Source organism: Pteropus alecto, unplaced genomic scaffold (genome assembly GCF_000325575.1).
Source record: "Pteropus alecto unplaced genomic scaffold, ASM32557v1 scaffold65, whole genome shotgun sequence".
NCBI classification, from domain to species: domain Eukaryota; kingdom Metazoa; phylum Chordata; class Mammalia; order Chiroptera; family Pteropodidae; genus Pteropus; species Pteropus alecto.
This window is the reverse complement of record NW_006439191.1, coordinates 9,231,189-9,258,956: the sequence shown is the minus strand read 5'-3', so window position 1 is coordinate 9,258,956 and position 27,768 is coordinate 9,231,189. Positions and strand designations below refer to the sequence as shown.

The following is a 27,768-nucleotide window of genomic DNA, read 5'->3' as shown; positions in this document are numbered from 1 at the left end:
GTCTCCCTCCCTCCGACAGCCGCGACCCAGCCCGACGGCGGGCCTCGCTCAGGGGCGAATGTGATGCGTTTTCTGTTATGCTTCAAATCTGTCGTGTCGCACCCATTAAGATGGATACTGTCACACACACACACACACACACACGCACACACACGCACGCGCACGCGCACACACACACACACACCCCAGCGTGTGCACGGCTGGTGGGAAGGGAACACAGTCCAGCATCCGTGGAGACAGTTTGGTGGCTCCCCCAAAAAGTTCAGTGTAGAATCACCATATGACCTAGGAGCTGCACTTCTGGATGTACCCCAAGGAAGTGACAGCAGGAACTCAAACGAGCACCTGTACACCCACGTTCACTGCAGCAGCGCTCACGATTCCCCAAAGGTGGAGGAGGCAAAGCGTCCACCGATGGACGGATAAACGCCGCGTGGTACACAATGCGGTACACGCGTGCAGTGAGCATTTATTCAGCTTTGAAAAGGGAGGAGGTTCTGACGTCCTCTACCTCGTGGACGAACCTCAAAGACGTTATGGTAAGTGACATCAGCCATCCGCCTAAGGACAAACACTGTGTGATTCCGATGATGCGAGGGGCCCGAGGTCAAGTTCACGGCGACAGAGAACAGAATGGCGGGGGCGGGGAGGGATGGGGGTCATCGTTTAGTGGGCATGCGTTTCAGCTGGGGAAGGTGGAACACGTCTGGCGACGGATGGTGGTGACGACTGCACGGCAAAGTGACGCGCTTGATGCCACCGACGCGTGCACACACACGAACCCATCACGTCTCCCCGCTGGCCTCAGGAGGAGGTCTAGAGACGTCCTGCGCGTGACTGACACGGCGCCTCGGGGTCTGGTCCCCTCGCCCCTCTGCTCTGGTGACTCCCCGCCCTCCCGCAGGGCCTCGCCGTACTGGACGACGCTGGAGCCCACAGAACGTTATGAGTCTTTGCACAAACGTCCCCGCTACCTACGAGACGATCCCCTCGGCCCCCGTGTCTTCTGTTCATCTCCGTTCCTGTCCCGCTCGGTGGCTCTCGTCACAACGACAGAGGTGCCTGTTTGCTTTTTCGTTCCCCTTCCCACTGGGTTATAGATCTCTGAAGGCAAAAATACGTCTCAGCTTGTTTAGAATTACATCTTAGGTGCCTGGCACATGTAAGTATTCACCAAATACTGTGGATTATAAAAATAAATAAATGTGGAAAATAAAGAAAGAATTCTGGAAGCATACACTTCACAAAATGGGTAATATATTCAACTGGAAAAAAAAGCATTCCCGCGTAGGCATCTTTGAAAGAGTCTATGTCTGTTTCAAATAGTTGCTCAAAAGGCTCAAATTCCTGAAATAAAATTCTAAATATGAAAAATTTCTCACATAATAGTCCAGCTTCTTTTACAAACCGTCTCGATGAACAAATATGGCGTTTTTATCAGTTTGTTTTTCAAATCCACTCTGTTTAAAGCTGTATGTACACAGGACTCTCATTCCTTTAAAATGAAGCCAAAGGCATGAAAATGTTGACATGCCTGCCGTATGGAAAGAACTGGTGACTTGCCCATAGTTTTAATATTTTGTAACGTTTTTTAAAGATGAGATCAGCTTTGCAATGTCCCAGTACCTGTCTCGATTCGCCCTCCGCCACCCTATAATTTACGATTCAAATGCATCAATCTTTACGACTACATAATTTCGAAACCAACTACTTACACGGGTAAGTCCAAGGGGAGTCTGAAACTGGTCAGGCCACACCGCACTGTCAAGACAAACCTAAGAAACGGCCTCGGTGCGCGTGCTCATCTATAACTGAAAGACTCGTTCATACACCTGACACGAACAAACGTACCACAGAGGACCCTCCTCTCCGCCCCCCTCCCCATCCTCCTCTTCCTCTCCTTGTTAAGAGTGAAACGAGACCATCTCACAATCTAAGATCTGATCAAGGGGAAAAGTATTTAATTACTCCGTGTGTGGATCTGACTCTTTTTTCGAGATATTATTGACATATAATATTATACTAGTTTCAGGCGTACAACACGATATTTGTACGTATTGCGAAATGATCATCCGAGTCAGTCTAGTTAAATTCTACTACCTCACACAGTTACCAAAACTTTTTGCCTTGTGATGAATACTCTAAGAGCTAGTCTTTCGGCAACTTTCAAATATACAGTGTGGTAATTAACTACAGTCACCACGTGTTGTAGGTTACATCCCTAGGACTTACTAACTTCATGACAGGAAGTTTGTACTTATAAGTAAACTTGCTACATGCATACAATGGGTTGCTACTCAGCAATAAACTGGGAAACGAATACCCATAACAATTAGCTGATTCTCGAAAACGTTATGCTGAGTCAAAACTGCCAGACACAGACCAGTCCAGATTCCATCCACACGAGGATTTAGAGCAGGTGAAACAGACCTATGGTGACAGGGGCCGCTTCCGGTGACGTGAAAAGGAACGCTAAGCAGCAACACGAGGGGACTTCCTGGGGTGACGGAAGTGCCCACCGCCCCGGACCGAGGTGTGGGTTACCCTAGTGGGAGCGTTCGCTGAAGCTGATCGAACTGTCGACTTAAGACACACGCATCTCCCTGTACGTGAATGATACTCTCCCTTTAAAAAGAGGAAGCTTTCTTCTAGGTCTTTTAAAACTTTTTTATTAATTAAAACGTGAACTAATCCTTGGCCCCTACGGAGTACTAGGATTTTATAAAATGTGTCACCAGGGCTCACGTGCAGTCCGTGTGACTTGGCTCCCTCACGGAAAACACAGCTGACAGGCACAATCAGAGAAACCGTGGGCTGAGAGGTGAGGACGAACTGGAAATGAGAGATTTTTCTAGGACTTTTCAATCTACCAGATCTGAAAACGCTTTACAAAAAAAAGACATTTTTTAAACTCCTGTGCTTCAGATTGATAGGGTTCATCTGCTACGAAAGGAATTCTCGCTTTCATCTGATCCCGACATAGCACACAGCCACCCAAACCACGTGAACGGAAATGGCGAGCAGACATAAGGGAGCATGAAGAAGACACCGCTTTCCCACTTTTTCAATCTACCAGATCTGAAAACGCTTTACAAAAAAAGACATTTTTTAAACTCCTATGATGATCCCGATCAAAAATAGAAAGAAAGAAAGAAAAAAGACTTTGAAATGCAGCCTCATCACAAATACCACCCCAATGCTTAATAACAGAAATCGCTAACCATAAAACCTCCTACTGAACATTATGACTCAAGACCCAGCCAGGAGGCCTAGCAGACGGGGAGAAAGCACGGAGCGTTTCAGTGACTAAGGCGACAATAGATAAAACAGATGTCATATTATTTCACGTGCACGTTAGCAGACTTCACACGGTCCACCAAATCTGCATTCTCACGGGTTTACTTTCTCGGACGCTTTCCCCGCCTTTTGGAGAAACCACCACGGGCGGCCTCCTGCGCGCGGCCACTCACCTTAGGCTGGCCACGTGCTGCTGCACGGGCTGGTGCGGGAAGTGGCCGGGCCATGGCTGGTGCAGGCAGAAGGCGGCGGACGGCTGCAGGCAGCACGCGGTCTGATAGACAGGGGCGTGGTGCGGGCACAAGGACCCGGAGTACTCCGCGTGCATGCCACACGAGGCCAGAGCAGAGGCCGGGGCGGAGCCGGCCTCGGGGTGGCGCTCTGGGTGACCGTGCTGGCTCGTCACAGGACGGGGGTACGCGCAGGGGGCGCAGCGCTGGGCTAACGTCTGAGGCGTTCTTTGGTTGTCCGAAGGCGGGAAGGATGGCGTGACCGTGCCGTTCGCTTGCAGGCATCCATTTGGACTCGCTTTCGTCTTTGGTGCATCTTTGGGTGTGAGCTGCTGGGCTGCAAGGTCTCCGTCACGGGGGGCCGGGGGACTGGCGCTGGGAGCGCTGGCTGCGACGCTGCCGCTGCTCAGAACCGCAAAGTCATTGTTCCCATCGCTCATAGCCATGCTCCAACTTCTCGACCCTAAGAAGGAAAATGAAATAAAATCATCCGGTCATAGGCGGGCAGATAAATACGTGGAAAAGACGGGAAAGATACTTGAAAACAGCTCTTTGCAAACAAGGGGTCTTCCAGGAGCTGTGAGAACCCGAAAGCACCTGCAGCGGAACCAGCCAACACCTGGGCACCCCTCGTCCTTCCTCCCAGACACTTCACGAGCCCTCACCTGGCCTTCCCGAAGCCTCCCCTCGACTTCCTGAGCCTTCCTGCTCCACCCCGCCCCGCCCCCGCCCTAGATGAGCAAGTATCTGTTAAGAATCAGAACATTTTAGGGTGCCAGTAGGGAGGGGGAAGAAGTGAAATAGGACCCCAATGCCATCCTTCAACTTTTCCACACTTTCATGTTTGGGGCGTGCCGACAGAGGCATAATGAGCCCAATGAAGGGCCTCTCTGACGGCAGTAAGCTGTGTGGGTTAAAATAACGTGAATCATCTTAAGGATGTCTTACGTCTTAGAAAAATGTCAAGAAAATATGATTTTTCCTCTAAGTCACTCAGGTCTCGGAATGAGAACAAACAAAAAAAAATTAAAAACCAGTCGACTAAGAATTGTGGCTGCCAAGATATCAGACGACAAAGTTTTATCCCCCAAACCAATGAATATAATGCTAAAAAAATAATGAACAAACCTGTGACATAAGTTGCCATGAACTTATTGTTTTATGTTATATACGACAGGTATGAGAAAACTAATACATACAAAGGATGGGATTTGCTTCAAATGAGATTTCTGTTGTTAATTTTGTTCCTTCTACCAAAGAGTTGAAAGCCTTTAATTAAAACAAAAATAATGCTGAAATTATCAGTAGCATGTTTCTGACCACTCAACAAACAAAAGCAAAAGAAACATTCTCCCTCGCCCATGTACCATCCTCCGACTGACATACACATAAATCTGAAAATCTGCAGTTAAAAAAATGGGTCCTCGAACGCTATTATCGGTCTATTTAACCTCACAGGAAAGCCAACAAGAAAAAAAGCAAACCACAGTCTGGCTCGCTAACCCTTCTGGCTTGCCATTTTTCTAGATGCATAAGACAGCTTCTGGAGAAATCTTTCTCCAGTCTCTCCCCACCTCCTGCAGACACACAGGTCCTGGAAAGAAATCCTCTCTTCTCGGTCTGGGTACCTGGTAGTCTAACCTGACAAATCTCGACCATCAAGGGGAAGAGTCCCATGACCATGTCCCGGGGCAGTGCTGAGCAGAGCCTGCCCGAACAACGCACAAAGCTTCCAGCTCAGGACTGATTCCCAGAAGATGTTCGCTGTGCTAGGATACAAACTTAGCGTTACTAATTTATTTTGTCTTCCAGATAAAACTCCTCAAACGCACCCACGCACGCACGCCACGTTCAGTTATATAAACATCAAAGCTATAAGAAATGGAAGAATTAATGAGGGCATTAAAGGACTTCATTATAAATTGTTTTAGTGAAAAGAGAAAACATTTATAAATATCGAAAAATATATAAAATCAAGGAGATGTTACTTCTCTCGTCAGTCTTGGCATCACTTTTGAAAGCAGTCTGCCAAGCCCAACTTCCTTTTCCGATGACTATTGTGATGGATTCTGAATTGTGATATATACACTTGCTCGTTCCTCTCTCATTGAATTACTCTTGGGTATAAATATATACTACACGACACAGTTTTATGTGTTTTAAAAAACATTCAAATACCATGGCAGTTAAATGCATCATCCAGCTAGTGAGAAGGCACAGGTAACTGGTAAAAGCCTAAAATCTGACCCAAAAGGTACAAATTCTAATCTTTCTTCCATTATTTTCTTAAAATGCCATCTCAGCAAGAAGGTCTGCTCACTCAAGCCTCCGTTTACAGCAGAATATATCCTCTCTCTGTTGTTTACAAAAGAAAAAGCTGCTCGCGAATGCTCTGAAAACAATAAAACACATAAATTACAGGCCATCTAAAGAGGCGTTAGACTTTTTTCAAAGTTAACACAAATTCAAGATGTTTACTTGTAAGCTTAAATGAAAGACGGTCTAGATTATGTAAGAAGCAAACGCTAGTTGAGATCAACGTAGTTATTTCCCAGAATGAGAAAGTCCCACTGAACAGAACAAATTCTCCACTGAAATCACGAAGGCGTATGCTCTCCCTCACCTCCACCCATGACGCAGGCTCCGAGCCTTCTCCCCAGACCTCAGCCCAGCCGGCCCAGCTGCCGGGGTCTGCTGGGAAGAATGGAAACTCAGTGACTGCCTTGGACCTTTTCCGCCAGGAGGACGGGGGGAAGGAAACTGTTCTCTGGTTCGTTGGTTTGGTTCTACCATCCCAGGTTGGTTAACATCTCAGAGCGTCTATTTCTTTGTTGAGTATTTAATTCAATCGATCCTACTGACTCATCCCAGCTGTCCGGTGAGCCACGCTAGAGAGAAGTCTCTAACAACAAACATCCTCACAGTGTTTAAGCGAAACTGGGCTTGACACAGAGTGCCATCGAGCCCTACGAGGTGGGGAGAAGGCTCCTCTACTCTCCTGTCGAGTTCGTCCATTTCTCTACCTTCTAATTGAATCTGCTTTTCCTCTTATTTTTATTGCAGATGCATCATTTTGTAGTTACATAAGAGTTAAAAAGATTTTCACAGGCCAGCCAAGGGACCTAATCACCATTTATAACGGTTTCCCTCCACTCTGGTAAAATGCGGTTCAAGTGCCAAATAACTGACTTTCAGATGAATTTCTGGAACACACCCCGTTTCGTAACTTGGAGACTTCTTGCAGTGAAGTAGGAACTAGTGGATAGTAAAGAATAATTTGAACTCTGACTTTGGCTGGTATTTAAAGTCAGTCATATGAGCTTTCCATGATTCAGTTTCTTTAATGATAAAATGAGAATCATCGAATTGACTTTAGAAGTTATAAATTATAAATAAAAAATAATAAAAAGCAAAACTCCCCCCCCAAAAAAAATTCGTTCTAAGAAACGGCTATTAAGTTCAGTGGATGTATTCGCGCAGGAATTCAGGTGACCAGAACAGCAAAGTTTCAATCTGAAGTCAAGAGTTGACCCAAGGCCATATATAGAAAGATGTCATTTCTTCGTAACTGAGACAAATGAGAAAAAAAGTTTGCTCTGAGCCTAGAATAGAACAGGAAAGGAGATGAGAGAGAGGGAGAGTCACCATGACAAAGAACCACTGTAATAACTGTAATGCTATGTGATTTTAAATGCAGTGATCACTGTGTTTATGGCGGAAGTGTAAATTCAGTTTGGGATCACACAGAACGAACAGCTTTGAAAGACAGCTATGTTAAGGCCCCCGTGTTCCCCCGGGGCTGCCGGAGAAGGCCATTCTGGGGGCGACGCCTTGAGGTGTGATGGGCCCACGGCCAGATGCTTTAGTGTGTGTCCTGTTGTCCGTGAACATAGCATGCCGATACCAATTCGGTCAAGCTACTCATCTCATTCTGCCCATTTCACCGTTTCTACTGGCATTTTTACGTCCTGAGTGACTGAGCACTGTGGGAGCCACGAGGCCTTCGGTCTAGGGCCATCTTTCGATGACATTTTAAAATTTAAAGTTTTTTTTTTCCTTTGAGCCTCAGTTCTTCATATGTATAAATCGGGGTCGTAATCAACGTTCATCTCATAGGATTATTGTGAGAACGCAAAAATGTTCTGAAAACCATAAAGGGCTGTATATTCAGAATGGAAGAATCATCATTATTGCTTCATTGAGTGACAAGAAATATATGAAAGTATGGAATGGTGCTTTCCAGTTTGAAAGCTAAAATTATGTTTTACAATGGCAGCCGAGACATCTGCACCTTGAAAGAAACGGCCTGGGTGGGTGTGAGTGTGAAAGGTGACTCTGCTAGTTACGAACTCTGAGAACCTGTTAGGGTCTCTATGTCTCGGTTGCTCGCAGAATTGAATTTGTTGGATATACAAACTGCTTCGACCTTCTAAGACAGGGCCATGGCACTATTAATCGACATTTCGAATACCCTTATTCTTTGACCAAGAGCTCTACGAGGAACTTATCTTCTAGATAAACTAAAAAACTGTGTAAAGATAAACGTATGGACAGAGGCGTTGACTGCATCACCGTTTGTAGCAGGGAAAACTGGGAGCATTCTAGATTCTCAAGAGGAGAATTAAACTCCGTCATATCCATACACAGGGTATTCTGTACAATAAAAAAAATAAGTGAGATCAGGATTCTTGCTATGGAAAAAAGTCCAAAGAGCATCTTCATGTGTAAATTAAAACCTAGCTGGTATGAATCCATTTTGTTAAAAATGCGGAAGAGATAGACATTTATGGTCAGGACAGACCAACGACTTCTAGAAGACATGAGAAGATGCTTCCGTTCTTTCCTGCTGGAGAACAGGCCATTTGGAAGGGAGGAGATGTTCACATTTTATTTCTGTATCGCTGCAACTTGTACTACAAATGTGTCTTCTATATAGTAATGAAATATGAATTTCAAAAACAGTTTCTAGCACAGTGACTAATAATGAACAAAAGGTCATTATTATTAAAATGCAAAAACAGAAACCAACTTATTTTACCTTAAAGGTTAATTAGACGCCTAATTACTGGAGGCATTTAAAATTCTTCGTCTTCTGGCATATCTCTGTTCGCTTATTACAACACCCTATACGATATATCCAATAATTGGATAAAGCAAGAAATGAAATCTGAGCTAAGGAGCGAGAACACATGAATACAAACGATCCAGAAAAAGGTTTTCGATACACCTTCTCTCATAGCTTCCACATTTTTGGAAACATAAATTATCGTTTATTGGACCAAAGCTATCTATGAACCAAAAGGCACCATGACTAGTTCCGTAAGCATTGAGCAGACTCGACAGAAAAGACATATGACACACTCAGATCATGTTGAAACGTAGAGAATAAGGCGATCCGAGTCCATGTGATTAGAAGGGTCAGATGATTACACCCTACTCTGGTCTGAGACCCAGGGAAGTTAACAGCCATGAGAGATAAAGAAATCGCCATGCTTCGGAGACAAAAAAAATCGTGTCTCACTGAAAATGCCATCATAACCAAAGGAAGATCTGTGTGAATTACAGAAATTGCATCTGTCGACACATCAATACCAAAACATGCTAAGGGAACAATTTACCCAAAGGATGCACACCGTTGCTCTTGCTCAAAATCTAACATCTCGAGAGTGTTACAAAAACTTCACAGTAACTATTTGGAATCAGAAGTCAGAGTTGCTACCACGGCCAGAAGACTGTCAAGTTGAGACCAAAATGCAATGTGGCATTGCTCCGAATGCCACAGCAAGCACCTGGCAAAGCCACCACCTCCTTAACAATCACGGGGCTCGTCTAGCCTGAAGGGGCATCGCCTCCGCCCCGTCGGCACGCCTCGTTGGTATTTCCAAACCCTTCCCCGCATGATCTCTCTCGAGTCGATCCTCCTGAGAGCTCTCAGAAAAGCAGGTGTGGCAGGTACTTCCATTCCATTTTGCAAAACACAACCTGACAGACGAGAGAGTCTTAAAGGGTAAGGCTAGGCAGCCCGATGCCAAGGTTTGGAGGGCTTTCTGCTCGACTACACTCCTTCAGCTCCGATGATGTATTCTAGAATAAACCTGTGCCTCATCGGATTCATAACACCAAGCAGCGATAAATGGCAAGAATGGATCACCGAAAGACGCCATGCTGCAGCCAGTCAATCATCTTTTTCAGACGAGTGATGCTCCCCTTAGCACGATTTCCCCAGGTAAGAAACAAAACACTAACCAGTGCTCCTCGAACACTACAGACCACTTGGAGAGGCTGTTAAAATGCAGATTCTGATCAGAGTCCATCTGCAGTGGGGTGGTAAGCTGCCAACAACAGGCCCGCACTGCGGGTCCCTGGTCGCACAGTGTGGCAACACAAAGCCACAGACCAGGTGGGGCGGCAACGAGAGAGTTGAGCCTAAGTAATGGCAGAACGACGCACGACTAAAGCAGAAACAACGACAGAAACGTGGAAGTTGACGGAGAAGGAAAGGCCCATTTTTCTGATTCAGGCAGAGAAAAGTAACAAATTTTAACGGTGAGGGTTCTAACGGACAACCGAGTTTAAGGACGGCTTATTTCATGATTCGTAAACTGTTGTGTGCACGGAAATCACAACCGATGAAATTTTAATCTTTTTAGCACAACACGTGCGAGGATGGAAGTGCCTTGCCCACTTACCTGGGTGAGATGATCTTTTCCTCTCATGGAACTAGGTATTAGAAGATCATTCTATAAAGATACCTGAAGCCTTTTTTCACACCGGGTAAAAAGGAAGTCTGGGGAGATACAGCGTCCATTATTTACCAAACTTGTATTAATATGAAACGGTTCTTAAATTGCTTGATGCTTAGCCTCAAACGATGCTCTCATTTTTTTATCACTGGTACTAAACTGACTTATTAACACTTGGTGCTATGGCCAGAGAATAAACAGCTTCTCTAAAAGCAACAGAGAAACCGACAAAGAATTGTATTTGAGGCATCTTCTGTCATGGGCTTTTAAAGCTGCATGAGAGGACATCGTCAGCAGGTTCTGTCTCTAGGAATATGTTTCCACTCAAAGGGCTATTAAAAATGTAATTTTTAATCATCTCACTATGTCTTCACAACACCTCTAAGAAGATATTATTACACTCATTGTAGAGAAAATAGAGGGTCAGAAATATTAAAGTATGACTAATCCAAATCACGTGATTAAAACTCGATCTCAGACCAGCATGTCTCTAAAAGTAAGACTTTTCCACTACCTCAAGATGCTTCCAGGGCACTGCCAAGTTCAACTAGCTTTTATAGGACCACTGGAGGCCACTGATATAAAATTCTGTCTGAAGGTCCAGATGAAAAATAGCCTCTGAATTCAGTATTTCCCAAGATAGTTTTAAAAGGTACAATCCAGCATTTAAGAGTCCCCGGGCCAGATTTCACTGACTTAAGAAGAGGGGCCATCCGCTACGGAGTGAGTGATGCAAATCTGAGAAGCGAAGCAATGGGTTGATCTTCACTGTCAAGCAGAACCTGCTCTACCTCAAAATAACGTAACTGTGACCTGACGGCACACTCTGTATCTTCAATGAGAAAATCAGGCACTTTTAAGGAAAAGTTTCCTATATGTTTGAGTTCCTATTTCGGCTGAGTTTCAACTCTATTTCAACTATTCTATTAATTCTATTAAGTTGCACTAATATCTTTTGAACCCTAAGTCTGGAGACTTGTGGTCATTTGAATAAGTAAGAATATACAACAAAAAAACTAGAGAAGTTTCCTATAATCAGAAATGTCTATCAATAGCTCTTTCAAAAAAGTTCTAGAAAGCCCTCTGATAAGTCATTCGCCAACTTACGATCCAGCCATGACACTCATTTAGAGTCTGCTGCAAATCTTGAAGGGAATGCCATGAATATAATAAATATTTACAAAGTCACGAGTCTATTACAGCAGCCTCAACCCTTTCTGCACATCAGAATCACTGCAGTAATATAAAAATAAATTACAGACAGGGTTCTGGCCCCAGAGGTTATGATTTAATTTGCGTTGTAATGGGGTGTGGGCATTAGCATTTTTAAAAAACCTTCCCCAGATGATTCTAATATGCTGCTAGGGTTGAGAACCAATGACTTATACTTTATATAATTAAGCAACTGCCACTCAAAATAGTCAACATTCAGAAAACATTGCCTACAATAAAGAATGGTGCTGTATATTCAAAAAATGTGGATTCGGTACTCCATGTTGGATGCGCTTTATGGTATTTGGATTATCTTATTTATTTATTTATTTTTGGTTGCAATAAAAAGAGGTTTTGTCTACAGCACTTTCGAAGTTATAAGGGTGGGGACAAGGGTGCAGCGAAGGGAAACCCTTAATAAGACATTAGCCTGAGAGAGAACAGTGCAGAACGCATGCGGAACAACGTGACAGAAAGCTGAACGAGTTGTCACACAGCCTCGATTACTTATGGATCGTCCGAATAGAGTTTAGGATATAGCCAATTTGTCTAATGAGTTTATTGAACCCTTGAGTAAAAATATATCCCCAACCTCTGTCAATCTCCAAAATAAAGCCCCAAGCCCCTCTATTAAAAGAGCATATTCCCTAAAGTGAAAGGAAGGAGGGAGGGAGGGAGGGAAGGAGGGAGAGAGGGAGGGAAGGAGGGAGACTATCGTGGGGGCATCCATCAGTTTATATAAATGCTGTGATCACAAAGCATATATAAATAGGTATCCTGCTTTTCTTTGTGTTGTTTTAAAAATCTTCATAAACAACATTTATCCTCTGGTTGACGGAGACAGAAAATAACAAATAGAAAGCTGAATGTATTTCTTAATCCAATTTAAGAGTACTTCCTTGGTGGAAGTTCTGCAGGAACTAATGATTAGCTTGGACAGCCATGGTACTGGCTGCTGAGTTAGCCGTGGAAGGTGTGGGAAGGAAGGAAGGAAGGAAGGAAGGAAGAATTCTGATTGCATTTTAAGCATCTTAAACATTCCTACTCCGGGATCACACAGCCTCCAGACACCGGGTCTACTGCCTCACCTCACATCCCTGCCAAATAAGAATTAGAAAATGCCTTGGTAATAAACAGGCCCCTTGAGATGTGATAGGTCTAACTTTAGGCCATAATATTTCATCTCGAACTATTTGTCTCAACTAAAATCGCAAAAAACAGGCAACTTTACAGTCGAACGGTCTGTCTGTATCACCACGGCTTGTTCACAGGAGAAACAGGATCCTATTTCTGAGCTGAGCTAATGGTGCCGAGCAGATCACAAATATGCCTAAAGTCACCGTGAATGTTTAATACTTTACGTCTCAAAACCGCAAAACTTAGCGGCTCACGGGGAAAGAAACCATCACCGAAGCCCATCGAATGAAGAAAGCGCTATTCCCACAAAGTGCGAGGCGAGAGTGTGGAAGAATTTTAACGATGTTTTCTACAGAAAGTCAAAAACTGAGGTGGGTCGCCATGAAGGACTGGAATGCTGTCTGATTCGGATGGCAGGGTGCTGTTTTTTAATAGCACACTTAGAATCATCTCGGCTTTTCCCACAAGTGCTAAGAACCTGACTTCCAGCTCCACCCTCCGCTGCCTGGCGAAGTCTGAGAAGCAGCCGGGCAGGTTTCCCGAGGTGGCCCCGTGATGGGCCCATCCTGCAGAGTCCACCAGACAGCATGGCGACGTGGTGCTCTAGCCTACTGGCGGCTTGGGAAACGTCCCTCAAAGTCTGTGTCGAACACAAGTAGAGGCGTCCTTCCACGGAAAGGACCTCGAGATGTGAAGCTTAGGAAAACATCCAGTTTGGACTCTTTGTCTTACCTGAACGGGTCAGTAAGTAAACTCTGAATAAGAACCTGGATATAACTTTCTATTCCTTACTTAAGTTATCACTGTGAATGCTCAGGAATGCTATCTGCTTTCTTATATATATTACGCGAACTGAAATTATATTTGCTGTTCATGTAGGATTCTTGTTTGTTCACAAAGGTAAGTAAATCATATTTTCCAGCTAAACCTACGGATGTTCTTATGTAGCAAGCATATGATAAGCACCTACAGTGTTCCTTCTGAATAGTAGTCTTGAAATCTAATATGTGAGCCTGTAATAAGCGAGTCCATTTAATAGTGATGAAAATGATAAAAGAATAGAAATTAAGATAGAACAAAGGATCCTCTTTCCCGAGTCTCTCTTTTCTAATTCACTTTGGTTGCTTTGTTTTATATTTCTCCAAAAGGCCGACAGAATGAGCAGTTTATCTGTCTACCTCCTGTGTACGGATGTTGTCAGAAATCACAGTTTTTTTAAAGACAGGAAATGTTCATATGGCCAGCGTACCAAGGCTGTCGGTCACCCAGACTGGGCTGCAAGAGCTGTGAAATTCGCACAGGCGGAGAGTCTTATCCAACCCCAGAAACCAAAGCGCTTCGAACGCAAGGTAAATAACTAGTACACGGACTTCCCCGCAGCTGCCACACAGGGCTGAGTGCTTCAGTACAAACTACAAAGACAACGGAGGTTGGATTAAAAGTTGGATAAATCATTGTATAGTACCTATCATTTCTCAGATGAGGCAAAGTTAACATGTGTTCTCTAAACTGCTTTGTAGTTCAATCGTTTCCAGACACTTAAACATTACACATTTTTTCGTAATCAATGCAAATAGTTTATCCTAACCGTTCCATACTTCAGGTGTAAGATGTAAGCTATAAGAAGCATAGAAGGTACATAAGAAAATACTCCGTCTTATTTCTGTAGACTAAAACAAATGAAGGATAATCCAATAAAATACCCCAATATTCAAGATTTTGGCAATGAAAGCATTCCAAGAGCTTATTAGAGATGGGAAATTTAAACATAAATCAAATAATACAGAAAGACCAAAACGTAGGGCTGTGTCAACAGACATTAAGACCATGGGAAATAGCAACCCACTGTCTACCAGCGAAGCACTGGTGTAGAGCTTATTTGCATAGTTTAGTGACTTCCCAGCCATCAAAGGGGACTGCAGTTTTTTAATTATAAATACTATCATCTGTAATGACAGTATTTATCATTAAGCCCTCATGTGGGTAAAAAGAACATATTTCATTCCTTTTTGCAACAGAAATACCTATTAAGTAAGAACTTAGCAAAGTGTAAAGCATGCTGTTTCTTACATTTTCACTGAAGAAAGTCATTTTGGTCAGACAATGATTTATTTGCATGAAATACCTCAGTTTTTGTGAAATTTTTATCCACTTAATTCTTTTTTTAATTTATGTTTTACTATCAGACATACAAAAATATTTCACGGGTTTAACTAGTTTCAATTTTTCTACCGGCCACATGTAAACAACCCGTTCTCATTTTAAGCAAAAGTAAATATGGCAAATATATTCTGACTTCTACTTTAGGAAGTAAATCCAATTCTAGTATAGTTACTATTGCCCCAATTAAAACGCATACAGTACCTAAAACATGAAGTCAACTCAAACACGACCGGACGATGCATACCAAGCTGTGTATTTGAAATGAACACTGATAAGAATCGAACTTGCTGTGGACGCTTGACTCCAAAATGGATATCTTCACAAAACTTCTGCTTTTATAGGTAGAAAGATGCTAATGTTTTATTACTTTCTTGTAATAGTTGATTCACAAAAGTGATTGAAGTGATTCCTACATTTCTGCATCGATTGGTAACAAGAGAAGCACATATTTTTAAAATTCTCATTTAGGGAGTAGTTAAAGAAAAACCTCAACTCATGAAACAACGTACACTGCTTTAAATCTGAGCTTTCTTTCCAACTCCATAAAGCAAGCACATTTTAATAAACCTTCTTAAGAAACAGCTCGTCTTACCTTCTTGTGTTAGATTACGATTCAAATAAACTGCATAAGATTCTAACACATTAAGATGCCGTTCAAAGTTTACATCGAAAAAAAGGCTGAGCTGGAATTTTAAATGCAGTCCCAGGAGCACAGAACCAAGTTCGGTATTTAAATAAATTCTCCCCCAAACAACGAATTCACACACAAAGAAGCGTGAGGGAGTATATTACCTCGACGTTAAAAGAAGAAAGTTTCCTGGATCATTTTAGTCCGCGAATGACTGCGGGAGTGAGAGCCGTCACTGGCTGCAGGCAGCACTCTGCACGACGGAGAGTGACCACGGCCAGGAGCGGCTCCTCTGAGAGGCAGGGCAGACCCAACGGCGAGCTCACAAGCTCACGCAGATCAGATCACTCTGAAGGAGGCAGGCGTGCGAGGGGCTGGGACTTCCAGCGTCTGCTCTCCTATAGGGCAGGACATTCTCCCCCTACTTAACCCCTAGGGGCAAGGTCTTCATAACGGTAACAGCTGGCACACAGAGGGGCTCGAGCTGAGCACGAGGTCAGCGAGCCAGGATATGAAGGTGACATGCAATTTCTAGCCTTTTCCTGCTTCTACAGGGAAACTGCAAGAAGGGCTGTTTTTAGTTATAACTTCCTTTGATCTTGCGGATTTAACGTCCCTTAGTAGATTAAAGCCACGTTAGCTGATATTATTTGCCTGCTTCGACTAACTTCAGTCACAGATTCGGTTTTCTGACACGCGGAGCTACTACACGTAAACCGACACGAATAAACACCGATCCGTGTTTATTTCTCAGTTCCAGGGAGTCTCGTGTTCTGCCACAAATGGCTCTTGAGACCCTGCTTTTTAGGGAATAAAGTTCATAGTTTTCAAAAGAAGAAGTCTTCTTTATTAAAGAGAAAAGCATCGTTTAAAGCAGTTGTAAGTGTTTCTCTTCAACGTTCCCCAGCAAAAAGAGCAATTAAATGAATCTGACATTGCTTTTTATAAACATGTGGCCTCGATGATGACAGTATTTAAAATTCCACAACCACAACATAAAATCCTTGTAAATACCTACAAACAAATGCTTTACATTTACATATGACATCCACTGGCAAATAAGTGATAACTACTGAAACTGTGAAATCTAACTCTTAATGACTTCTTTAATAAAACGTGTAAACAACTCTTTTAACAGGCTGTATTGATTAATTATATGAACACAGCACTTTCAAAATTAAAAAAGGTAACACCAAAAGCCCAAGCAACCACGGAAAATAGATAAGATCGGACGTCGTCAAAATCAAAGCTTTTGTACATCAAAGAACATTCTTAAGAAAGTGAAAAGACAACCCACAGAATGGAGAAAATATCTGCAATTCATATATCTAAGAGGCCAGTATCCATAACATATAGATATACCTTACGATTCGATAATAAAAAGACAAATAATCTAAGAAAATGCAAAATTTTGGAATAGACGTTTTCCAAAGACAGTACGCAAACAACTAACATGCACACGAAAAGATGCTCAGTATCACTAATCATTAAGAAAATGCACATGAAAAACCGCAGTGTACAGACAGCACTTCACATCCACTAAGATGGCAAGAATCAAAAACAGGAAGGAAGGAGAAAAGGGAGGGAGGGAGGGAAGGGAAAAGGAAGAGGGAAAAAAGGAAGGAATGGGAAGAAAGAAAGAGGAAGAAAAAAAGAATATGCCCTGGCAAGGTTGTGGAGAAACGGGGGCCCTCGCACCCCGCCGGTGGGGCGGTACGCTGGTGCAGCCGCTACGGGAAACAGTCCGCAATTCCCCCCAGAAATCACACGCAGAGCTGCCACGGGACACAGCAATTTCACGCCTAAGTACAGTTGACTCTCGTTATTTGTGAATTCGGTATCTGCAGATCTGCTAAACTTTATTTTTTAACCGCAAAGAAATCCTCACGGAGCTTTCACAGCCATCAGGCGTGCGCACACGCGCCGAGTCCCCCAACACACACACGCACACGCACACGAGCCCAGGTGGGGACGAGCAGGTGACTCTGCCTTCTTGGTTCGGGTCTTACGCTGTAAACAAGTGTTCTTTCCGCAGTCTACTAGTGCTTCTCACAGTTTTGTGCTTTTTGTCGGCAATTTTGCCGTTTGAAATGGCCCCGAAGCACCGTCAGCAGTGCTGCTGATCGTCCCCAAGTTCAAGGCCGCGGCGTGCCTCCTGGAGGAAACACACGTGTCAGATCTGCTGCACTTGGGCGTGAGTCACAGCGCTGCTGGAGGTGAGTTCGATGTTAGCGAATGAACAATGGACGTCAGATAAGGTGTCTTTAAACAGAAACACACGTGAAAAAGGTCACGTCTAGACTGGTTATCAAACCTGGGACCGGAAGCTCACGGTAACCTAATCCTGCATTTCCACAGGAAGCGATGGCTCGGGATTCACTAATTCGGTGTTTGCAGAGACGTAACTACCACAAAGAAGGAGAGGCAACCCACGTTCATAAAAAAGCTTGCACACCAATGTTCTCTACAGCATGACTCCCAACCGTCAAGGAAGCAACTCAAACATCCGTCAACAGAAAGATGGATAAACCAAACGCAGTGTAACCAGACAATGCGATATTCGTCAGCCATAAAAAAGAATGAGGCATTGACATGCTGTGACGTGGAGGAACCTGGGAAATGGTAGCTTCGTGAAAGCCAGATGCCAAAAGTCACGTATCGCATAATCCCATTTAAATGAAATATTCGGAACAGTCAAATCCAGAGATGAAAGGTAGATCAGGGGTCACCGGTGACTGCGCGGGGACAGGAGGTGGCGGAGACTCCTAGTACGTACGGAGTGGTTTTTAGGCTGATAAAAATGTTCTGAATGAGAGAGTGAAGATGGTTACCTCACCTGGCAAAATATACTAAAACCCACTGAACTGTATACCTTAAAATGACGAATTTTGTGGTATGTGGAGTCTCTCTCAAAAAGAAAAAGGAAGAAGGTATAAATGTCTAGCCATTACACCAAGAGTTTAGTTCTTGAGCTCGTCCTTGCAAGAAAGGCAAAGGAAGGTCGCGGAGCGTTGACCCTATAAATCGCTTCCAGAAACCCCTTAGATGAGCTCACGTGTCACAGGAAGCCGAGACGTAAACATTCAACTCATAAACTTGCAAATTCTTATTTACACTTTTAGCAAAATTACCGATTTGTACGTTTCCTCACTTCATTTAGAACCGTTGGGTCCAAGTTAAAATAGAAAATTTAAATTACACCTGTTACTGCCACATAGAATACACATTATTTCATAAAGAATAATAGAGATTAATGCCAAACGCTGCAGTATTTTCCTCAATATATCATTTAGAGTGAAACAAAACGCTAGAAACCTTACAAAGTTTTAAGGTCCTCTGAAAATACTCCCTTTTTTTCCTCAGATCACATTATTTAGGTGTCTTTCTTGATTATTATCGAAAGAGAATACGGAAGAGAGGGGAAGAGACAAGAGCCAGCAGGAAGGCACTTTTAAAAAAAGAAAAAAGAAACACCTGCCGGTTAATAAAGTTTCCCATCTGCACTCAGTCCAAACGTCATTCTAGATCCTGTTATATTTATTAACATTTAGAAGTCCCGCCTATTAATCCTTGTACGTGTGTGTTTAAATGTCAAACACTTGTGCGTGAGTGAACTGTGGTCTAAGGCAGTATGTGATACCTTGAAAATCACCAAGATGTTCCTTTCCGGACGGTCAAGCCACTAGCTCAGCCATTTCAAAGTCCGAGTCCAGAAGAAGGAACCGCAGGAGAGCTCCGTGGGTAACACCCTACAGGGCCCTTGTTTCTGGAGCGCAAACCATCAGGTACACAGTGAAGACTTCAGCCCAGGCCACTGCGACTCACGAGTCAGAGGAGGGGTCCGTGGCATCCTGAAGTCCGGTCTCAGCTCGGCCGCTCGCTAGTTCTGTACCCCTGAGCGAGTCACTTACCCCAGAGGCCGTGGCATGTCGTTTAGAAAATCCGCATATTAGATGAGATGAGCTCACGGGCTCCCTCCCCGCTCTGAGTTCGGTTTCTGTGAATCTGGATCTCATTGCAGTAGATACAATAAACCCCAGTTTTACTATTCAAATTTGGGTTAAGAAAAGACGATGCATTCGGAGTGGAACTGGCGAGTCTCGGGCAGAGAGCACAGCGCGAGCAAACTGGGGCATAAACGACGTGGTGGCGGATGCTGACACCCTCTGCACCTGTTTAGAAATGTCAACTTCTCTCACCTGGATATTTACATTTCTGAACCTAACAGCTTCTTTTTTAATCCCATTCCCTGTTGAAAACACTACCTCCGAAATCTATACTTCTTACAAATGGAAACCCTGTGACCCTCGCTCATCTCCACGGTCCGTCTGAGGACCGCGCCGTTCCCCAGAGCGTGGCCTCCGCCTCCCATGTTCTCACTCGCTCTGTCCGTACTACACACAGGCCTCGCGCTCCGCGTTTGCTGACTCTTCCAGTCTTCCGTCGACGTCTGTTTCTTCCCAGGTCTGGGGGTGCTACCGAAAAAAGTCCCCCGCCGGGGGAGTGGAGGCCTGAACCAAAGGGTTCCCGATGCGGCCGAGGCTCAGCTCCTGTGTAGATCCTTTGACGACGTCCCCACGGAGACTGGGTAGAGCCGTCCCCAAGCTCCCCGCCTTCGCCCTCTCCACAAACGATGCCGCCTGTCATGCTAAATAGCGAAAGCACTGGGCCGTGAGTTCCTTCAAATAGTATCATCTCTCCCTTGAACGTCCCCTGTGAGTCATCCGTCATCTCTTACAATGTCCAACCCTCGTTCCTACATTGAGTTCTTAACGCTCTGGGGCTGCGCTCCCCAGTGAGGCGGCCGCTAGCTGCGTGGGACTGTTTCCGTCTGTAACCGCGGCAGACTTCATCTCTTCAAGATGCTTTTCCTCCGGTCCCGATGGCCTTTTCCCAGCACAACGTCACTGCGGCTCACTCGCCTTTTCACCCTAACGCTTCCCCCTGTGTGCCCGCTCCCCTGCTCACGAAGCCTTGGGATGTGAGGTTCCCGCCAGGGTCGAATCTTTTAATAAAGCCTCCGGACTATGAGCATGAGGACGATAAGTTTCCGTTACCATAAGGACAACATCTTGGCTTTCGGTGTGTTTCAGCCCCAGGCCCATCAAGAGCCCCACAGACCGTGGGACCAGATGGAGGACCAGAGGGATGACGCCATGGCAGCTTCCAGAACCAGATCTGGTGATCGATTAGCCCAGCCCCATCGAATAAGTGGCGCCCACAACCCTAACTCTCCTAGTTTCGTGTCTAAGGATTTTTCCCCTATATGATCTATCCCCTTGAGACACCCAGGGGGCCGGGTCTCTGGGTGACAGCTCACTTGCGTCTCTGGGCTCACAACGCTCTTGGCTGCAAGACCTGCGTGTATCTCATCGGGCTTAGACGCACGCAGGCAGATGGACCCCCTCGCCCTGGTCACACGTTCGAGTTAGTTATGAAATGGGATGGGAAGGAACCGAATGGAATGAAAGTGGCGCTTCGGCTGCTCGACGGCTCCGCGCGCCTCTGGGCTGCGCAGCTGTGCGGAGCAGACGCGGCGGCTCCGGGGCCGCAGCCAGCTTCGTGGGCAGCGCGGCTCCAGATCCGGGTCTTGCTCTGCCACCCTCTCCGTCCCCAAGTCCCTCTCTTCCTGCCGTCTTTGGCAGCGTCTTCTTTATTTACGGACAGAAATGTTCGCTTTTCCCCCGGCCTGAAAAAGGAGCCCTTCCTCCTCTTGGCCGTCAGCGCTCGGGCCGCTGGTCTGTCTTTCTCTTCCCTTTCGTTGCCGGACAAATGCCCAAGGCTCGTGTCCCCTCGTCCCTGACTTCTCACGGTCCCGCCCAGCATCCCATGAGACGGCCCCTTCCCCGGCACTCGCTGTCCTTCCATTTCTCCCCTCCCAGCCCCGCCGGCCATATCCTTCCCTCCTCGCTCGGTTTGGACTGTTCTGGAATTCTCTGCCTCTTTGCCCTCCATTCCGTTTCTCGTGGGTGGATCCTGTGAATTCTTCCTCTAAACATCTGGCAGTCACATATCAGGCTGTCGCCCTCCGCGCCCATGTCGTCACATGCCGACGCCTGAGCTCCATTTCGGCAGCCTCCGCTCGCTGAGGACCATTGAACACGTGTCCTACCAGCGGCTCAAACGCGACAATCTGAGATATAAATTATCTTCTTATTCTCAAACGATTTCTTGATTCTCCTATTCCTAGGTAGCGTCTCAGTCACTTACGCCCCAAATTTCCACTGAAATATGTCCTTGCTGCACACCTGGCCTACGCCGCATCGCGACCTGAGCGTCACCTTTAACTTTTACGCCGCCACGTGCCCGTGTCCGTTTGTTCCCAAGAACTTAGGACTGTCCCATCCACCCACCTGTCTTTGCGTCCATCCTCTCACTTTCTACGTATTCCTTCCACTGCAATGGCCTAATCGTGAGACCTAACTGACGGCACCCCACATTTCCAATCCAAGCAACAGAGGCTTCCAGATTCATCATCACACTCGACAGATCTGACCAGAAAACACTAACGGCTCCTCCTTGGCTGCCACGCAGTTTAAACACCTTCGCTGGCATGCGAGACCCCCCAACATCTGGACCCGCCTCCCTCCGACTCAGAGCCCTTGCCAAACAGAATCTGCTTTACTCCCCACGAGCTGTGCACACCCCTCAGTGCTTACGCTGTTCCTTCGAGCGGCAGTGGCCTCTGCGCACATTTCCGGTGACCCCATTCTTTTACGACGTGTGACCAATAATCTGTCTTCCATGAAGCTTTCTCTGATGACCGAAGCCAGAAATCCTCTCATCCTTCTCTAAGTAACAGGACCCTGAGATCTCTCTTATGCCACTCAGCAAGTGCTAATTTTGGATCATGGTCATCTGGATATCTCTTTTACCTTCTTATTCGATGCTTTACTGCACAAGCTCGATTATTACATTATCATTTTTACACCCCTCAGGAAGACCTAGTACCTATCGGGTCCTTGACAAATATTAATTGAAAAAATGACGTTTTATAATTTGTTACTATTACGTACGTCCTTTATTAAACAGAATAAATGCAGGTTTGGGATGCAGTCTGTAAAATAAGATACGGTATACGAAATCTTGTTTTCCTTATGATTTATATGGGTCTCAAGGACCCCTTCTACCAGGGCGTGGGAAAGAAACCAAAATATATTCAATATATTTTCAGTACGACTGCAATATGTTGCAGTATTCCTTGCTTTTAAATTCTGAGTGATAAATTGCCTCTGAATAATAAGGGCTGTCAGCCTGTCACGCTTTTCCTCCAAACCTGTAGAGATCATTCCGGAAGCTAAAACGCAAATTCGTTCTTAGGCACATTTTATAATTTTTGTTTTATTTCTAAGGGAGAATTATCCTTGGCATTAGCAGAAATATCTTCAAACGATGACAATAAATAAGAGTTTTCCCCACAGTGAGGCTTTAGATTTAACAGGCTTTCTGTTTAATTGCCAATTGGTTTTATTGTAGCAAATATGATTTATGTGACAGTGTTTTGGAAATAAGTAAATCTGGGAGATGTTACTTTTTATTTATTACACCATTTGTTCGATTTGATTAAAAACTATCACTACAGCTGAGCCTCAAACAACACGGGGGTTCAGGGTATGGACCCCACGCAGTGGGAAATCCACATATAACTTCTGACTCCGCAAAAAGTTAACTACCAATAAACTACTGTTGACCAGAAGCCTTACTGACATAAAGAGTCGACTAATACTCTATGTTATATGGATTATACACTGTATTCCTTCAATAAAGGAAGCTACTGAAATGTTAGTAAGAAAATCGTAAGGAAGAGAAAATAAATTAACAGGACTCTATGTACTTATTGACAAAAACCTGTGTCTAAGTAGACACATACAGTTAAAACCCCTATTATTCCAGAGTCGACTGTAATTCACAAAGCATCCGGTCATCAAGAATTAAATTTACTTGTTAATCTATATACTACCAAAAATTTTAATGACGATCAGAAGCTGATCTTCAAAAAAGCACAGAGGTTAGTAACTTTCAGAGAACAGGTAGTCTTTTTTCCTGTGAAGGAAAAAAAAAACCTTACTAGGCAATACAAAAAACAGACAAAAACTTGAGCCCTCTTTAACCCAACCAAAAAATAACCATTAAAAAGATGTTTTAAATGTGAAAATAACTCACGCGGCCTAGTTTATTATAGATTTCACGTTGGAATTCTGGCAAACTTTTGTCTGGACGTGAGCAGCATACACAGCACGCTGCCCAAGAGTCTCTCCCCCACACGAGGCATAAAGAATAAGAATGTGCTATGTTTTAAAAGAGGAGAGTACGCTCAGATCTGCTAGTTTTATATCAAAAACAGGCTGGGTCATTTCAGCCATAACAAAATAACTAGACTGCAGATCACCTGAGACTGTAACGCTACGAAGCATTATGATTTCAAAGCAAAGCGTAGAAGCCGATGGGCTCTGGAGAGTTCCCAGGATGCTATCTGGTTTGCAATACAGGATTTCCAAATAAGATGCTTCACTTTTACAACAGATTCTCCGGCATGAGCTACACTCCTCGAATGAAGACCTTCATGTCTTAACTCTAAACTAATTAGAACATTATTTTAAGTTTCAGTGCATTGTTACCAAACCTTAAATGAATGTAGTTTGCATCTGTTGAGGGATGATGACCAATAATCTGAAATTGTCCGTAAGTCAGACTTCTAATGTTTATGGAGAAAGTTACCCTTACTTTCCTCACGTCATGAAATAAAAATACCTGCCAGTTAATTCTCCAAAACTCAGGCTTTACGGGAAAATATATGTGTCACTTGCGTACCAACACCTGTCGTCACTGCTAAAGGCTTAGATTAAGTACCACCGTGACACATCGATCCTCTGATATAAAACGAAGGTGTATAAAAGAAAGTAAATGAACATCCTAATTCCATTTTATTGATTTACACTTTCTGTAATATGTGGTGATATTACTTTGGGCAAGGAAAAAACCTTAGATTACCCAAACTCTAAGACACAGACGTTATTAGAGTTAGGCATGTCACAAATGTGGCAGGAGTTGCTTTATACGTGGAAAACACACATTAGTTATTCAGAGGTTCGAGCAGTTCAAAATTATGAGCTCATGCTATATCTGGCTTCAGAAAGTTGTTTATACGAAATAAAATTCTGTGAGATGCCTGTTACGAGATAAGAAATAACGTAATAACCAATGGAAAAGGAGTAAGGAGATTTATATCAGAATCTAAGAATGCGAGATATATATTAGGCCTCTCAAAAATCCTTTAAAATAAATATCCCAACAAAGCAGTGTCGTCAGACTCAAAACAGAGGCCTGGCTGAAAGCACCCATTTCTAAATGGAGTACATCAGAAGCCCAGATTACGTCACAGAAGGTCAAAGGTTACCTTAACATCTTTAGAGACAGCACGTCACGAAGCTCAGCAAAGGCCACTTCAAAACCACACACACAGAAACCATCCCGACGACCGGTGTGCTCCAAGACCAGGCGCCCTGAGAACAGGCATCTTGGCACATTCACCGCGAACCCCACGCCGAAGGCCTAGGCAAGTTCTGCCTCGTCACCATCATCCTGAATGTCGCCCTTCTGGGCTGTCAGACAGAAGGGACCTCGAGGGGACGGACTGGGAGATGCTTCAATTCCAGCGCTGGGAAGTGCGGGCATGACCGGCCAGCTGTCCCGAGGCCCGTACCAAGCCCACCACGTGCGTGTCGTGACATGCGCTACTAGACGCCGGCATCCCCGAGACATGCAGGACGCTGCGCCCGGGGCTGGAGAAAACGTGCCGCCGTCGCCCCGGCACCCGAAACCTTCAACGTCGTTAGAGAAGAAAACTCCACCTCTCTCCCGGCTCACCTGTTCCAGGCGCTCCAGTGACTTAAGATCACAAAACCTTTGATGAAAATGTTGGGGGAAACGGTGAAAGTGAACGCAAGCATTTCTCTTCCTTTATCACGAAACCGCATCACGGATATGGCCATGGCTGATACGTAGCAAGCGCCGGTTCGTGTGCTGCTTCGGCAAAGGAACTCCAAAGCCGATGCGCACACTGTGATTGCAGAGCAAGAACGAAATACGCTCGCACCGTTACTTATGAAGCAGGTGTCTGTATCAGAGTCCCACGGTATGTTAACAATACGATATCAGCAGGACCACCTTTGCCTTAAAAGAGATATATAACACAATGCTATAGTAAGACCCGGTATCCGGACTTCGCAAAGGTCCGTCCGTCACTGCGAGTGCCTTCTATACAGGAGAAAGGATGGAAAAATAAGTTGAGCAGCCAGAGAAATGAAACTAGTAAGTTCTCTCTTCTGTTCCTAAGTTAAAGTATCTGCTTTGTTTAAGTCATTCGACAGTCTTTGCTTTCCTGGATGTATCAGCCGACGATCAAGAATTGCTAAGTATGTACTCTACTCAATATCGTCAAGTCACACCCCGTTACGCAGCACACAGTCCACGCGGCTCGCAGTAACAGCGAAGAATCATCATACATCCCCCTAGCCATCCCTACGGGATACGAGGCAATGCGGTGTTCATTCCTTCCTCCGCCAAGTGAAATGCCTTAGTAATGTGCATCCACGCCCTGCTGGCTTCGCAAGGAGTCGAATCCAGCTTCAAGGATCAAGCTCACATCCCCTCTGTAGAAACGAGCAGAATTGTCACAGATCTCTAAACTAATTCCTAATCTTGCATAAAGCTAAAATGTCCCTTTTCTGTAGATCAAAGCAGCACAGCTTTTGGAAACATCTGCTTTTCCTAGTCTCTGATTATGTTTGCGACGATGGTCACTGTCGACACTGACAACTAGAAGCCACAGACCATGTCCGGGACAAGCACTTAGTTGACCTTGGATTGTACGAAGCCAGGAGCAGAGGAAAGACGCTCAGTCTTTGCTACTGCGATCTTAACTTCCTTACATAATTCGACGCTGTCAAAGGCTAAATTCGACAAGATGTCTCAGCACAGCTACCGAAATGGGAGCGGCATTGACCGTCCTATTCTCACGGGGATAAACAGTTCTGTATCCTTTTCGAGAGGGAAAATGAAGAAAGGTGGAGAGGTGAGACCGAAAAACGAGGCAAGCTCCTGGTGTCCGCGCCACAACGGCTCCGAGGGCAAAGTCCCTTGGGCTATTCAAGAAGACCCTTGAACCCAAATTAATAATAATGTTACAGGCCTCACCAGGCCACAAGAAAACACTGTCTTCTGATCCCAACGGCAACGCATAAAACTAATATCCCATTTGTGTAATAGATTTTAAAAAGAAACTAATTTCTTATAGTAGTACACATCTATTTCTGGATCTGGCACTCCACCTGAAACGCTCAACTGTAGAGCTACACGAGACTCCCTAAAAGAGTTTTTATTTCTAAAAAGTTCCTTTTAAAAACTTAAATCCTGGTCCCTTTGATCAAGACTAACTTCAAATAGACAAGCAAGGAATTTTCTAGCAGCCGAAGAGTTCAATGATTTCCTTCAGATCACCCGGCATCAGAGAAGCCCACACTGGCTTGCGGACGAGAAACACATAACAGTGTTATTTATACACCAGACTTTAACTTTTTTTTTTTTTTTTTGTATAGAATGTGTTTTAAAAAATGAACTACTCCCACTTTTGAGTACAAATATGGGAATAAAACAAGTTATCTCCACTTGGCTCTGGAGTGTACCGATTATACAGAAACGAGGGGTGTTTAAATCTCAAATTTTATAAAAATTATCCCATAGATGAATGCTAATGATAGGGTCCGATGTTATTTTTCATCTACTCTTTTACCGTTTAATGCTAATATCTTGTCATTTTTTCCTTAAAAGAGAAGGTTAAATGGTCAAAGCTGAGGGAAACAGGGAATCAATAAGGGTGACTTCTTATTGCTAAGCTAATAAAAGAATAGAGTTGCAGTCATTTAATGTTTCGTGAACCAAGTTCTTTTTCAAATAAGGTAACTCGGAAGTTCATATTTTGGATAATATGGGTCTTCCACTCTACGTTGATGCATAACAAGCTAATATTTTGATATAGAAAAGCAAATTATTATATCCGTGAAAAATAAACAATCCATTCATTTGCTTAATTCTTTAATATTGTATAAAATGGCTCCGTCTTAACTTTACGTTTCATTTCTAACCATTCCACTGGTAAACATTTTAAGAGAATGACTACAAGCGGCTACCAAGAACCACAGAGAGAGGGTGGGGGTGACACTTTTTACAACATCAGAATAAATCTTTTTAACGTACCAAGTTTCCAATCACTATTTTTTACCTTATTCCAAAATTTTCAAGTACAGTTAAAAGTTTTTTTAAGTAGTTTTGTTTTTTTGTTTTTTGTTTTTTAACATTC

The 27,768-nt window shown here is 44.2% G+C and overlaps 1 protein-coding gene across 1 annotated transcript in view; it reads right to left on the bottom strand.

The window, feature by feature from the left end:
- Nucleotides 1–27,768, bottom strand: part of DISP1 (dispatched RND transporter family member 1) — a 125,837-nt gene that overhangs the window by 40,611 nt on the left and 57,458 nt on the right. Inside the window, exon 2 of the mRNA XM_015592766.2 lies at nt 3,471–3,990. Coding sequence (XP_015448252.1) covers nt 3,471–3,973 — 503 coding nt within the window. The 5' untranslated portion in view covers nt 3,974–3,990. The remainder of the gene's footprint in view (nt 1–3,470; nt 3,991–27,768) is intronic.